Source organism: Mustelus asterias, chromosome 10, assembly GCF_964213995.1.
Source record: "Mustelus asterias chromosome 10, sMusAst1.hap1.1, whole genome shotgun sequence".
Taxonomy (NCBI): Eukaryota; Metazoa; Chordata; class Chondrichthyes; order Carcharhiniformes; family Triakidae; genus Mustelus; species Mustelus asterias.
Window position 1 is genome coordinate 52530249 of NC_135810.1, and position 13918 is coordinate 52544166.

The following is a 13918-nucleotide window of genomic DNA, read 5'->3' on the forward strand; positions in this document are numbered from 1 at the left end:
AAAGTAGGAGGAAAAACATAGATCTCAAGAAGATAGAACTTAAAGAAGTGTCCATGTGCATAGCAAGACAATGTTTAGCCATTAAAATGGATTATCTTCCTAATATAGTAAAAGAGATGTACAAAGTCACATATCCTTTAGAATCAAGAAAAGATTTACCAAAATTAATTACATTTGGCAAAGGTAATAAGAAACTACGGACATGTTATATACCTTTTTTTGAGCAGGAGGCAGTCGATTGCTTGGAGCTGAACCTAAAGCACAAACGGATTTGCCATCTCTGGGGGCTTGAGACATTACATGCAAAGTCATTACGGATGATGATTTCTAAGGTACTACCTGTTCCTCCAGTAATCAAGGCAACTGACGCTACAATACTACCTACGGCTGTAAAGACTTCTTTTATTACTAATAAAGCCGGGTTGATTTTAGAGTGGCACCTTACACAAAAAAAACTTGGAAGTAACGGGAGTTTTCCGTTACATATTCAAAGATCACAAGAAGCATTCATTCCACCTGCTCCAAAACTAATTAATTCACAGATCAACCCATGTCCTAATTTTGATGTGAATGTTGTTACAATTGATCCTGCATTTCTCGACGTTGGAAATAAGAAACGAATGGAACTGAATGTAAAAAAACGGATCATAAATCATCATTGGGGTCTCCCGAAGCTTGTTCATTTGTCTTTAGAGAGTTTTATGTCTCATGCACCATCAGTAAAGGGTATCAAGTCACAGTCAGAAATATCAGAAGAAAGTGAGGTTTTGTTAAAGAGTAAGTTTAAAACAAGTTGTTTGCAAAGCAAGTTGATACAACTCAAGAGAGAAAAAACGTCTGCACCATTCTGTGACCAAGCTATCAAATTAATGAAAGTGAAGAGAAAACCAATGTTATCTGTGATTGCTACCCTGGAATCGCAGCATAAAGATCAGTTAGATATGTGTTTAATAAAACAATGTCTCGAAATAAAACTGGACAATTTACCAGCAATTGTACAAGAATGCTACAAAAATACATACCCCCCAACACCAAAAAAAACTTTAACAAAATCTTTTCCACCTGGTGAAGGTTGTAAGAAAACAAGGCCATGGTATATACCATTCTTTGAACAGAATGCTGTTGATCACTTGGAAATGAATTTGAAGATGAAACACATTTCCTACCTATGGGGATTTCAAACTCCACATGAAGAGTCAATAGAAATGATGATTCCCGAAGCTCCATCTGCACTTCCAGCACTCAAAGCAAATCGAGGCCAAGTACTGCCTGTGTCCATGGGAACCACTTTTATTAGCAAAGAAGTCAGAGATAAATTTGAATGGCATGTTACTCGAAAGAAACTTCAACACAATTGGGACAAGCCATCATATTATCAGAAGTCAGTAGAAGCATTCATTCCAGTTGCTCCAAAGTTGGTTCCATCTCGGCTGAGCCCAAAAGCTGATTCTGTTTTGGTCATTACTCTATGTGAGTTGCCATTTGTAGATGTTGAAATTAATAAAATGTTGGAGCTGAACACCAGAAAAAAAACCATCAATCAAAGGCGGGGTCTCCCTAATTTTTTTCAGTCATCTTTAAGAAAATTTGTTGCTTCTGCACCATCAATGAATGATATTATGGAGTCAAAAAACATGGCAAGAAAGAAACCAAAAGCCAATAACATTGAAATAGAGAATAATGAAATGAGCTTTCAACAGAAAATGTTTGTACAACCACAAAGAGAAAAGACGTTCTCAGTACAATACAGAACAGGTAAAAGGAATTCAAAAACAGCTAAATTAGGTGAGCAGTTTGTCTTTGCTCATCTGAAACAAAAAGTTAAAAATAAACTGGATGTATGCTTGATGAAGCAATGTCTAGAAATGCGCATGGACTGCTTGCCAGAAAGAGTGAAGCAGTTTTATAAAGTCACCTATTATCCGACCTCAAAGACATCATTACCACAGCTAATTGTACCCAGAAATGGATTCAAAAAGCCAAGAGCAATGTATATATCTTTTATGGAACAGGACGTTATCGATCACTTAGAACTTAATTTAAAACACAAACAGATGACCAATTCTTTGGGACTTGCAACTCTGTATGAGGAATCAGTGGAAATGATGATTCCTAAAGCACCACCTATGCCACCACCTTTCAAGATGAATGGAGCTCAAATAGAGCCTGTGGGCGTGGAAATTAATTTCTCCAATGATAAAGTTCGAAAAGACCTTGAAAGGCATATTACACAGAAAAAGCTTCAGCAAAAGTGGGGTTTACCACTACATATTCAGAGATCACAAGAAGCTTTAATTCCACCTGCTCCAAAACTAATATTATCTGAGTTAAATCCCCAGCCTAATTTTGTGACTGTCTTTGCCCCGCCTGAGCCAACATTCCTTCACAATGAACATAAAAAAAGACTGGAGTTCAATCTAATGAAGAGAGCTGTAAATCAGAAATTAGGCCTACCCAAGCTCATTATGTCATCTTTAAGTAATTTTATGGCTCCTGCTCCATCAGTGAAGGACTTCATGCTACAAACTGAAATAATTAAAGACAAGAAAAAATTGAGCAACACTCCCATTGAAAAGGTAAAGAGTGATCTGTTTCCTCGAGGCATATTTCCACTGCGCATTCGAAGAAAGATTTTGTTGCCACAATCTAAAAGAAGTAGTAATAACAAGACATCAAACAAAATAGATGATTTTGCTGGTCTGAAACCAGCACAGAAAGATAAACTATGTATATGCTTAACAAAGCAAAGCCTACAAATCAAAATGCACAGTGTTCTAGAACTCGTAAAACGTTTGTACAAAGATACCTATCCTGTGCAATTAAAGAAATGTCTTCCAAGGCTAATTACACCTGGTGAAGGATTCAAAAAGCCAAGATCGTTGTATATATCTTTTATCGAACAGGAGTCTGTTGATCGTTTAGAATTCAACTTCAAGCACAAACAGATTATTCATCTCTGGGCACAGGACACACTGTATGAAAAGTCAGTCAAAATGCTGGTTCCTAAAGGACCAAATGTGTCGCCAATACGTAAATCAAATGGAGTTCAAATTGTAACTGTAGGTATGGAAACATCTTTCATTAACAATGATGTTAGAGACAAAATGGAATGGCATATTACGAGAAAAAAACTAGAGACTAATTGGGGCTTTCCATTACATATTCAGAAATCAATGGATACATTTATTCCATCGGCTCCGAAATTGGTTTCCTCTGAGCTAAAGCCACATTGTATTCATGATATAATTGTGACATCAACTGAACCACTTATTATAAGTGCTGAAGATGGAAATAGATTGGAAATGAATACAAAGAAAAAGATCATAAATCAAAAATGGGGTCTCCCAAATCTTATTCAGACATCCTTGAAGGACTTAATTACTCCAACGCCATCACTACAAAGTGACACATTACAGTCAGGAAGCATAAAAGGAAGTAAAACATTCACTCACAATGTCATAGATCTTAATTCAAAAATTACTGCAGGGCACAAGAAGGAAAAGTTCCCTTCACTGCTTTGCCAGAAAGTTTATAAAAGAGCAAACTTTAAGAAGATAAGTGCATTCCCAGATTCTTCCAATCTCAAATCAGAATGTAAAGATAAACTAAATATGTGTTTATTAAAGAAAACTCTTGATATTAAAACACATAATTTACCTGACATTGTACAGGGATTTTATGAACGTACTTGCCCTACAGCAGCAAAAAAAGAATTACCAAAACTTATTGTTTCCAATGAAGGTTGCAAAAAACAAAGACCATGGTGCCTACCATTTATTGAACAAGATGTTATTGATCATTTAGAGCTGAACTTAAAGCACAAGCAGATTATCCACCTTTGGAGACTTGAAACTGTATATGATAAATCAATCAAAATGATGATTCCGAAAGGACCACCTATGCCTCCTGCAATCAAAGCAAGCGAAACTAAAGTAGAACCTGTGGGTATGGAAAGCACTTTCATTGAATATGATGTTAGGAGCAGAATAGAATGGCACATTACACAGCAGAAACTTCAACAGAACTGGGGCTTACCGTTGCATATTCAGTTGTCAGCAGAAACCTTTATTCCACCTGCTCCAAAACTGATTCCATCCCATCTATATCTACAGTTTAGCTTTGAAGTAATTGTTGCTCCAACTGAAATGACATTTCTAAGTAAAGGACTTAGGAAATTATTAGAACTTAATACAAAGAAGAAGATAATAAATCACAAATGGGGTCTTCCAATACTTATTCAGTCTTCATTAAGAAAGTTCATGGCCCTTTCTACATCAAGAAAAGATTTAGTGTTACAGTCAGGAATAGTCGAAGCCAACAAAACAGAACCCAGCAATATTGATAGAAGAAGTAGGATGAGAATTCCTTCGCAAATGCACAAAAGTAAAGATGGTAGCAAAGACACAACACCGAGCAAAACAGCTGAAGTGGCCATTTTGTTCAACTTCAAACAAGAGTATACAGATAAACTTAATATGTGCTTCGGAAAAATGTGTCTAGAAATTAACATGCATTGTTTACCAGAAATAGTAAAAGAATCTTATAAAAAAAATTATCCTTCCATGTCAAAGAAGCTATTAAGGAAGATTATTGCACTTGGTGATGTATATAAAAAGCCACGTTCATTATATATAGCGTTTATTGAGCAGAGTGCAGTTGATCGTTTGGAGCTGAACCTAAAGCATAAACGCATTTGCTATCTCTGGGGACTTGTAACCCTAAATGATAAATCATTGGAAATGATGATCGCTGAAGTGCCACCTATGCCTCCAGCAATCGAGTCAAGTGGAGCTAAAATAGAACAAGTGGGTAGGGAAACAACATTCATTGATCGCAAAGTGAGAGACAACTTTGAAAGATATGTTATGCAGAAAAAACTCCAGAAAACCTGGGGATTACCATTAGATGTTCAGATATCAGAAGAAGCATTTATTCCACTTGCTCCAAAGCTAATCCCATCCCAGTTAAAACAAGAGCCTGCTTTTTCAGTCGTAGTTATTTCACCCGAGCTGCCATTTCTTCGTAATGAGCATAAGAAAATATTGGAGATGAATACAAAGAAAAAGATGATCAATTACAGATGGGGTCTTCCTAATCTTATCCAATCCTCTTTGAATAAGTTTATAACTACTGTTCCAGATGCATGCTGCAACATTAATGTGGGCAATAAAGAAAACAAAATGTTTCTTCACAACACATTGACAGCAATCAGAAGGGGGAAATCATCAGCGCTACAATATGAAAAGAATAACAAAAGCAAGAAAACTAAAAAAATGGATGAGAAATTTTCACTTGCGAACTTCAAACCAGAATTGAAAGACAAACTTGAAATTTGTTTAACAAAGCTGTCTCTAGAGATTAAGACCGGGTGCTTACCTAAAATGTTAAAGGAATTTTATAAAAATAGCTATCCTTCGCAATCGAGGCAATCTTTGCCAAAGCTCATAGCACTTGGTAAAGGACTAAAAAAGCCAAGACCGCACTGTTTACCATTTATTGAACAGAATGCTGTTAATCACTTGGAGATGAATTTAAAGCACAAACTGATTACCCATCTATGTAAATTTCCAAATCTTTATCAAGAATCAATTGAAATAATGATGTCTAAAGGTCCATCTGAACCTCTAATCATCAAGAGAAGTACAGCTCTAGTATACCCTGTTGGTAAAGAAACAAGGTTCGTTGATGATAAAGTTAGAGACAGACTGGAATGGCACATTACACAGAAGAAACTTCAAAATGGTAATTGGGGATTACCATTACTTATTCAGAAATCACAAGAAACATTTATTCCACCTGCTCCAAAGCTAATTCCTTCGGAGCTAAAACCACCGCCTGGTTTTCCTTTGGTTTTTGTTTCACCTGAAATGGTTTTCTTAATCTCAGAACATAGAAAAAGACTTGAGCTGAATACAAGAAAAAGAATCCTAAATTACAAGTGGGGCCTCCCCAGTGCTATTCAATCGTCTTTAAGTAATTTCCTAGCTTCTCCTATGCTGCAATCTGAAGTGTTGGAAAAAAGCAAAATATCTTCCAGCAATAGTCAAATGGAAGATGTACAAGTCGATGCCTCAATTAACACATTTTTACAGACGAAGAAAATAAAACTGTCTTCAAAACAGAGTCAGAAATATAGCAGTAATCTGAAACCTTGCAATGTAGAAGAGATACGGCTTTCCCCTATACTCAACCAAGAAAGTAAGAACAAGGTAGAAATATGTTTGATAAAACAGTGCCTTGAAATTAAAAATAGTGGTCTTCCAGAAATAGTGAATGAGATGTATAAAGCCACCTACCCTTCAATGTCAAAAAAGCCTTTTTCAAAACCAGTTGCCCCTGGCAAAAGATTTAGAAAGCCAAGATTGTCATACATATCTTTTATTGAACAGGATGCTGTTAATCATTTAGAACTGAACTTAAAGCACAAATTGCTTACCCATCTCTGGGGATATACAACCCAATATGAACAATCGATAGCAATTATGATTCCAAAAGTACCACCGGAGCCTCCAGTGATCAAAGCAAATGGAGTCCAAATAGAATTTGTGGGTCAGGAAACAACCTTCATTGACAATAAAACTAAGGACTTAATAGAATGGCACATAACAGAGAAGAAACTTCAGCACAACTGGGATTTTCCACTCCATGTTCGAAGATCACAAGAAAACTTTATTCCACCTGCCCCAAAATTAATTCCATCACAGTTAAAACAAGAGGTTTTTTTGGTGAAGATCTGTGTGCCGGTTGAACGGCCCTTCCTTAGTAATGGACACCGGAAAATACTAGAAAGGAATACAAGAAAAAGAATTATAAGTTGCACATGCGACATTCCGAAGATCATTCAGTTATCTGTAAAGAATTTAATACCTGTTGTCCCAAAAACAGAAGATTTAATTCTACAGCCACAAGATGCGGCAATGCCCATTTTCATTGTGCCTACTTCAGACAGTATTATCCAATTAAGAAAATTGCCTTTATCAAAGTATCAAAAAAGCACAGAAGTGGAAAAAAATATCGAGGTATTTTCTTCTGATAATCACGGCGTTACATGTAGAGGTTCTATAGATTTCTGCTTAATAAAGCAGTGTTTAGAAATTAAAACAGAGCACCTACCTGAACTGGTAATGAATGCCTACAGTGCTCTCAATGCTCAGACATCAAAGAAGATTTTGCCTAAAGCTATTTTACCTGGCATAGGTTTTAAAAAACAAAGATCAACATATATGCCTTTTATTGAACAAAAAGCAATTGATCGTTTGGAATTGAATTTAATGCACAAACAGATTACACATCAGTGGGGATTTCCAACTCCCTATAAAGGATCATTGGAAATGATGATTCCAGTGGTACCAGCATTGCCTCCAATAATCAAAGCCAGTGGAGCTCAAATAGAGCCTGTGGGTATGGAAAACAACTTCCTTTACAAGAAAATAAGAGACAAGCTCGAACTGCACATAACACAGAAGAAACTTCAGTACAATTGGGGCTTACCTTTGCACATTCAAAGATCGCTAGAAGTCTTAATTCCACCTGCTCCAAAACTTATTCTAACCCAGTTAAATTCCCAGCTTGATAGTGCAATAGCTGTTGCTCCTTTTGAACCGGCATTTGTTACTGACGAACTTAGGCAAACCCTGAATCAAAATATAAAGAAAAGGATCATAAATCAAAATTGGGGTCTTCCAAAAGTTATTAACTCATCTTTAAAGCAGTTTATGGGTCCTACTCCATATGATGAAAGCTTCGTCCAACAATCAGAAAATGTTAAAGAAAGCAGCACAGTATTCAATAGTGCCAATTTGGGTAGAAGTTATGAAATATTTTCTCGGGGCACAACCTTGCGACTGAAAGGAGGAAAATTAGGTTCACAATTTGGAACAGACGAAATGCACATAAATAAAGTGAAAGAGATAGCTGCCAGTGTTATCCTTAGATTAAAGTCTGACAAAAACCTTGATATGAGTGTGCTAAGGCAGTGTCTGGAAATTAAAACTGCATGCTTGCCTAAACTGGTAGAAGAGTTCTACAAATGTACCTATCCTTCAGTGTCAAAGAAATCTTTACCAAAGCTTATTGCACCTGGGAAGGGATTTAAAAAATCAAGAATCAGGTATATACCTTTTACTGAACAAGATGATATTGATCAGATAGAAATGAACTTGAAGCACAGGCAACTTTTATATCTCTGGGGACTTGAAACACAGTATGAAAAGTCAGTAGAAATGATGATTCCCAAGGGACCACCCATTCCTCCATCAATTAAGGCTAGTAGATTTCAAATTAAATCTGTACCTGGACAAACTTCTTTTTCTGATGAAACCAGCAACTTTCTAGAATGGCATATTTTGCAGAAAAAGCTTCAGTGTCCTTGGGGTTTCCCATCACATGTTCAAAGATCAGCAGAAGCATTTATTCCACCAGCTCCGAAGCTGATTTTAGCCCGGCTCAATCCAGGGTTTCATGTTGAAATAGTTATTGTTCCAATCGAGTTAGAATTCATGAATGATCAGCTGAAAAAGGCACTAGAAGTTAATATAAAGAAAAGGATTGTAAATCACGTATGGGGCATTCCCAGGCTTGTTGAGGCATCTTTAAATGAATTTATGGCACCTCCTCCACCTATAAGGGATTTTGTAGAACAATTTAAAATTAAAAAACAGCATAGAATGAAGTCCAGAAAGAAAGGCTTATCAAATGCTGATAAAACAGTTTCTTCTTTGTGCACATCTCTTCTGAACAAAGAACAAAATAATACTTCATACTATGGAAGTTTGAAGGGAAGTGTCCAAATGAAAAAGAGAGAAAGGAGGAAGTCTACTCTTACTGAACTTGTACCAGAATGTAGTAATAAGTTAAATATGTGTGTGATAAAACAAAGTCTATCTATTAAACTGGATTGTCTTCCTGAACTGGTGAAGGAATTGTACAAACAAAGTTATCCTCCAGCATTGAAGAAATCATTACCAAAGCTGAGAACACATGTTGAAGGATTTAAGAGAACAAGATTACCATATATTCTGTTTGCTGAACAGGATATCATTCATCACTTAGGTACAAACTTAAAGCACAAACAGATTAATAACCTTTGGGGCATTGCAACTACATTTGACAAGTCAGTAGAAATGATGATTCCTAAAGCACCATCTTTGCTTCCAGCAATCAAACCAAGTGAAGCTAAAATAGAGCACATAGGTATGGAATTAGCCTTTCAGTCTACTGAAACCATTGAAATCCTGGAATGGCACATCACAGCAAAAAGATTTCAATCCCATTGGGGCATACCATTGCATATCCAAAGATCAATAGACAAGTTCATTCCATCACCTCCAAAACTGGTTCTGTCCCAATTTAGCCAGTATCTTGATATTGATATTGCTGTTTCTGTAAATGAGCTAATATTCCTAAGTGAGGAATTTAAGGAAGCATTGGAAATAAATACAAACAACCGGATCATAAATCACAGACAGGGTCTTCCCAATATTATCCAGGCCTCATTTAAGAGCTTTATAACTCCTTTTCCATCAGTAAAGGATTTCATGCCACTGGTACAGACTGGAGAAGGAAGTACAACAGCACTGAATAGATCTGAACTGAGCAAAATTGATACAGATGTATCTGCTAAACAGAGGTTATGTGCAAGCACAGTTTCTTCACCAAATTGTAAAGATGGTAAAGGCAGTGTAAATAGCATGGAAACATTTCCAGTCAATCCAAACTTGGAACCTAAAGATGAAGTGGATACAGATATGACAAAGCAATCTTTGGAACTGCAATCAGTGCACAGATGTTCTTACACAAGTAAACGTTTGCTGAAGCTAAATACCCCTTATAGAAGATTCAAAAAACAAAACCGAAAGAGTAAATGGAGTGATGATTGTCTTGAATTAGAGTGTTCCATAGCCTCACCCAGTTATAGGCCAAAATGCATGAAAACTGTGGGCTCTTCAACTTGGACAACAGATCCGAAATTGGCTGATTTGACATATAAACCAGTGACTATTGTGGGACTGTCTTTAGGTCCAACAATGATGGGAGCAAATGCACCTTTATCCCCCATGACTGTGCAGGAGGATTTCAACATTTATCTGAAACAAAACATGGGTTCCGTTTTATTGCCACGTCTCATTCCTTCTGCTGATTGTGAAGAAACCTCATCGAAAAGTGCAAGAGAGATTGGGAATGATGTGTCCTGTTCAGAACAATTGACTGAGGAAGCAAAAAGTCATATTCAACAAGGTGAAGAACATGGATATGTTAAAATAATTGCAGGAGCTATTGTTAAAAATCAGAATGAAGAAGAAAAGGTGCAAGTTGATCTATCGGAAATAATTTGTGCACAGCGATCACCTACAAGACCTTGTGACACCTTGCAAGAGAGAATAATGATTACATCTCAAGATCCTGATGATGGAAACTACTTGTGTGTTTCTGATGAGGAAGTCTATGATGATTATTATGAAAACTTCAATAAATCATACCATACTTCCAGAACCCATGTTGCGAAGAAAAAGTCCAAGAAAACTTTTCAAAGTCGGTATTCAAATCAAACAAAGCCAGATAAAACTTTGGTGAATTCAAAGAGTAAATTTTCCAAGCCAGACTGTCAGAGATCAAGAATATTTAAACATGAAGAAGGGAGAAAACCTGAGTTATGTAACCAAAGCACTCTTTTTGTTAGCCCAACTGAAGAACTGTGTTGGTCAGACACAGACCAAAAGGAGAAATGTTCCTCTTACTCCTCATATTGTGACCAACCAGAAAGTCCAATGTCAACAAGAGAAATTTCTCACAGTTGTAGACATGATGAAAGGTCCCCACAAAGTTCCACATCTCATAATCCAGGATGTCAGCAAGTATTGTCGCATGAGGATTCTCCATTTGCAACAAATGAAGACTGTGAAGGTACAGTGTAAGATGATGTTTTTGTCAGACAGTTGAATGATATAAACATGTACAAATGACTTATTTTTTTTACTTTCAAAGTTTGTATAAGTAAAATGTAATTTAAGATATTTAGTTGTGAGCATCCTAAATTAACTAAAATTGGTAGACATTTTATGTTGTCCTAATTTGGAACTATGATATGGATAGCTTTATGTTGTAAGTGTTAAGAATTGGGGAAAATTAAGATTAAGAGATGAAATTGGAATATAATAAAAGGGAATTGATAAGGGCACCTGTTTGAAGGAATGTTTTGATGGGGAAATTAGCATCAACTATGTGACTGGGGGAAACAATGGGGTGTAGAAGAGGTGACTTCACAGTGGAAAGATAAGGGAATTGGCACTGTCAGAGGGTAAGAATGACACATCCATAACACAATAACTGGAGAAAGGCAGCAGTTACTGTTCACAGCCACACCCTTTAAAAACAGAGATGAGGAGGAATTTCTTCAGCCAGAGAGTGGTGAATCTGTGGAACTCTTTGCCGCAGAGGGCTGTGGAGGTCAGGTCATTGAGTGTCTTTAAGACAGCGATAGATAGGTTCTTGATTAATAAGGGGATCGGGGTTATGGGGAAAAGGCAGGAGAATGGGGATGAGAAAAAAATCGGCCATGATTGAATGGCGGAGCAGACTCGATGGGCCGAGTGGCCTAATTCTGCTCCTATGTCTTATTCTATCTTCATTAGAATAGTTAATACAGCTTGCACCGATTTCTGGTGTGGAGCTGAGAGGTCCGGAAATCTGGCGGCCGGACACTCGTAGAGGCCATGGCACCCAGCGGGGAACCTGCTAAATGGCCTCCACGTGAGTCTCTCGGCAGCGCAGCGGGCTGGGAGAATTGCCCACCCCTTCTCCTGGAGTCCTGTGTACACTTTTGGTCTCCTTACCAAAGAAAGGGAATACTGCCCCAGAGGGATTGCAGTGATGATTCGATCGGCTGATTCCTGGGAATCAGGATTGTCCTATAGGAAAGATTAAGTAGCCTATATTCCCTTACAGTTTCGAAAAGTGAGAGATGATCTCATTGAAACATGTAAAATTCTTAAAGGGCTTGAAAGGTCATTGCTGGGAAGATGTTTCTCTGGCTGGAGAGCATAGAACAAGAGGTCACAGTCTTAGAATAAGGGAATGGCAATTTTGGACAAAGATGAAAAATATTTACTCAAAGAGTTTGTATCTTTAGAAACTCCACCTGAGAAGGCTGTGGATGATTGTTGGTTGAGTAAATTCAAGTGAGAGATCTTGGATACCAAAGAGTTAAGGGATATGGGATACTCACTGAAGTTGTTTAAAATCTCTCCTGTTAAACTTCCAGGTCATATACAATCAATGCATGATTACACTAATAAGGAAGAACTAAATAAATGTCTGTATAACTTCAACTAATAGGTAGACATTGATCTTACCAGTACTTAAGTGATGAGGATGACTTTCATAGTTGGCATGCGTATCAGATTTCTTATCACACACCACCCTCTTTGGTATTTAGTTGCTGTCTCTTCATTATAACCTTCAGGTCTCCTGTACCACTGGGTCTCCTTCTGGGTCTCTCTCAAAGGCACTGATCATGTTACCATTCTCTGCCTTGGGAAACCACAGTTCCGATGATTTCCATATTGTCTCCTTTTACCATCGAATTTCAGTGCTAATTTTCACATTCTAAGATATTCTATTCTCTATTGGTACACTAGCTCTCTGGAGAGACATTTGTTTGTGTTACATCACTTCTTACAGCACTCAATGTCCGAGTGAATCTATGCAAGTCTATCACGCCACATATGTTAATTTACTGGAGCAGGCATTGCCACACCTGCATTGCATTCTTTTATTATGTCAATGAATTTCTAACTCTTCAGGACTTACTTTCTAAATTATCAATCTGATGTATCATTGCTGCATATTTTATTTATTTTACGATCTAAGGCACCCAATCTAAATTTATTTCTTATCCTGTAGTGTACTTTCAGGATAATAAAAAATGCCCCCAATGACTGTATGCATGTACTGATGTTGTATTCTTGAGCCTTACTTTCGAGAAAGGTCGCAGATAACATCACTGAATTGTATTGAATCAATACATCTCAGTTTAACATCTCATCCGAAAGACGATTGAGTAATTACTTGCACCATATCTTATAGTGTTTGCACCTTAACCCCTTAACCTCTCTTTAAGCCATTGAATGTAATGTCGAACAGAATTAATTTGATGGCATCAATAACATGAATGAAAACTATAGCACCTTTAGAAACCAAGTCATGCAGACTGTACATTATTTTGAATGGCACAGAACTTGATAACAGATACAGATTGCATCATAGATTTGAGTTCATACTTAATTTATATTTTTCTGTTTTAGTCTATTACCGATGTGAGAGTCCAGTGGTATTTCACACAGTACACGAGGAAGAATAAAACAAGAAAACGTGAAACGGGTAATGTATGTGTAATATTCAGTTTTTAATAGCCATTTATTACTTGCCAGAGTGAAATCCTAATAACATGGAAAATTGTTTTCTTGAATTGCAGGTTCATCAGCAGGATTTCACAAGACAGGACATCGATGAAGTAAATGAATATCTTTTTGCCTGCTGATATGATTTCATATCATCACGTGTAACATTTCACTTGCTTCAATAAACATCAAAATGGCAAAGTGAATAATTCCTGATCGCCTTGTAGATCATTGCAAAAATAATTTGAAAAGAGATTGTGAATGCGAAATAGTGACAGTCAGTCTTGAAACATTCACATACCAGCAACTTTAAATTTCACATAGGGTGGAATTTTACACTCTTGCTGACAAATTTGCAAGGGGACGTTGATGATGGGGGTTGTTAAATCCAACTTGTAGTCTGCCTACATGGTCCCTCGTAATCATAATTATGTGAGGAGAGTGGGGGTTGATATATATGCTGGATCATGCCCCTTTAAGAGAATGGGTCAGGTGACCTGGAACTCAAGCTCCACCCTGGA

At 37.0% G+C, this 13918-nt stretch overlaps 1 protein-coding gene across 2 annotated transcripts; it reads left to right on the forward strand.

Annotated features, from left to right (window-relative positions):
• The first annotated feature begins 6903 nt into the window (after positions 1 to 6903).
• LOC144499584 (uncharacterized) lies at positions 6904 to 13608 on the forward strand. Of its 2 annotated transcripts, none has more exons than XM_078221705.1 (3): positions 6904 to 10902; positions 13302 to 13382; positions 13472 to 13608. In XM_078221705.1, the coding sequence occupies exons 1-2, from the start codon at positions 6918 to 6920 to the stop codon at positions 13355 to 13357; spliced, it is 4041 nt and encodes a 1346-aa protein (XP_078077831.1). In that variant the 5' UTR covers positions 6904 to 6917; the 3' UTR covers positions 13358 to 13382; positions 13472 to 13608. The 2 variants fall into 2 exon arrangements, with proteins under 2 accessions (XP_078077831.1, XP_078077832.1); XM_078221706.1 differs by having other exon boundaries at positions 13302 to 13377; positions 13472 to 13601.
• The last annotated feature ends 310 nt before the right edge of the window (positions 13609 to 13918 follow it).

Excerpts from the sequence above, each read along its gene's own strand:
- LOC144499584 (XM_078221705.1), top strand. The coding sequence starts at position 6,918 with ATGCCCATTTTCATTGTGCCTACTTCAGACAGTATTATCCAATTAAGA. Across the intron at positions 10,903-13,301 it reads AACAAATGAAGACTGTGAAG|TCTATTACCGATGTGAGAGT; the intron begins GTACAGTGTAAG and ends TTTCTGTTTTAG.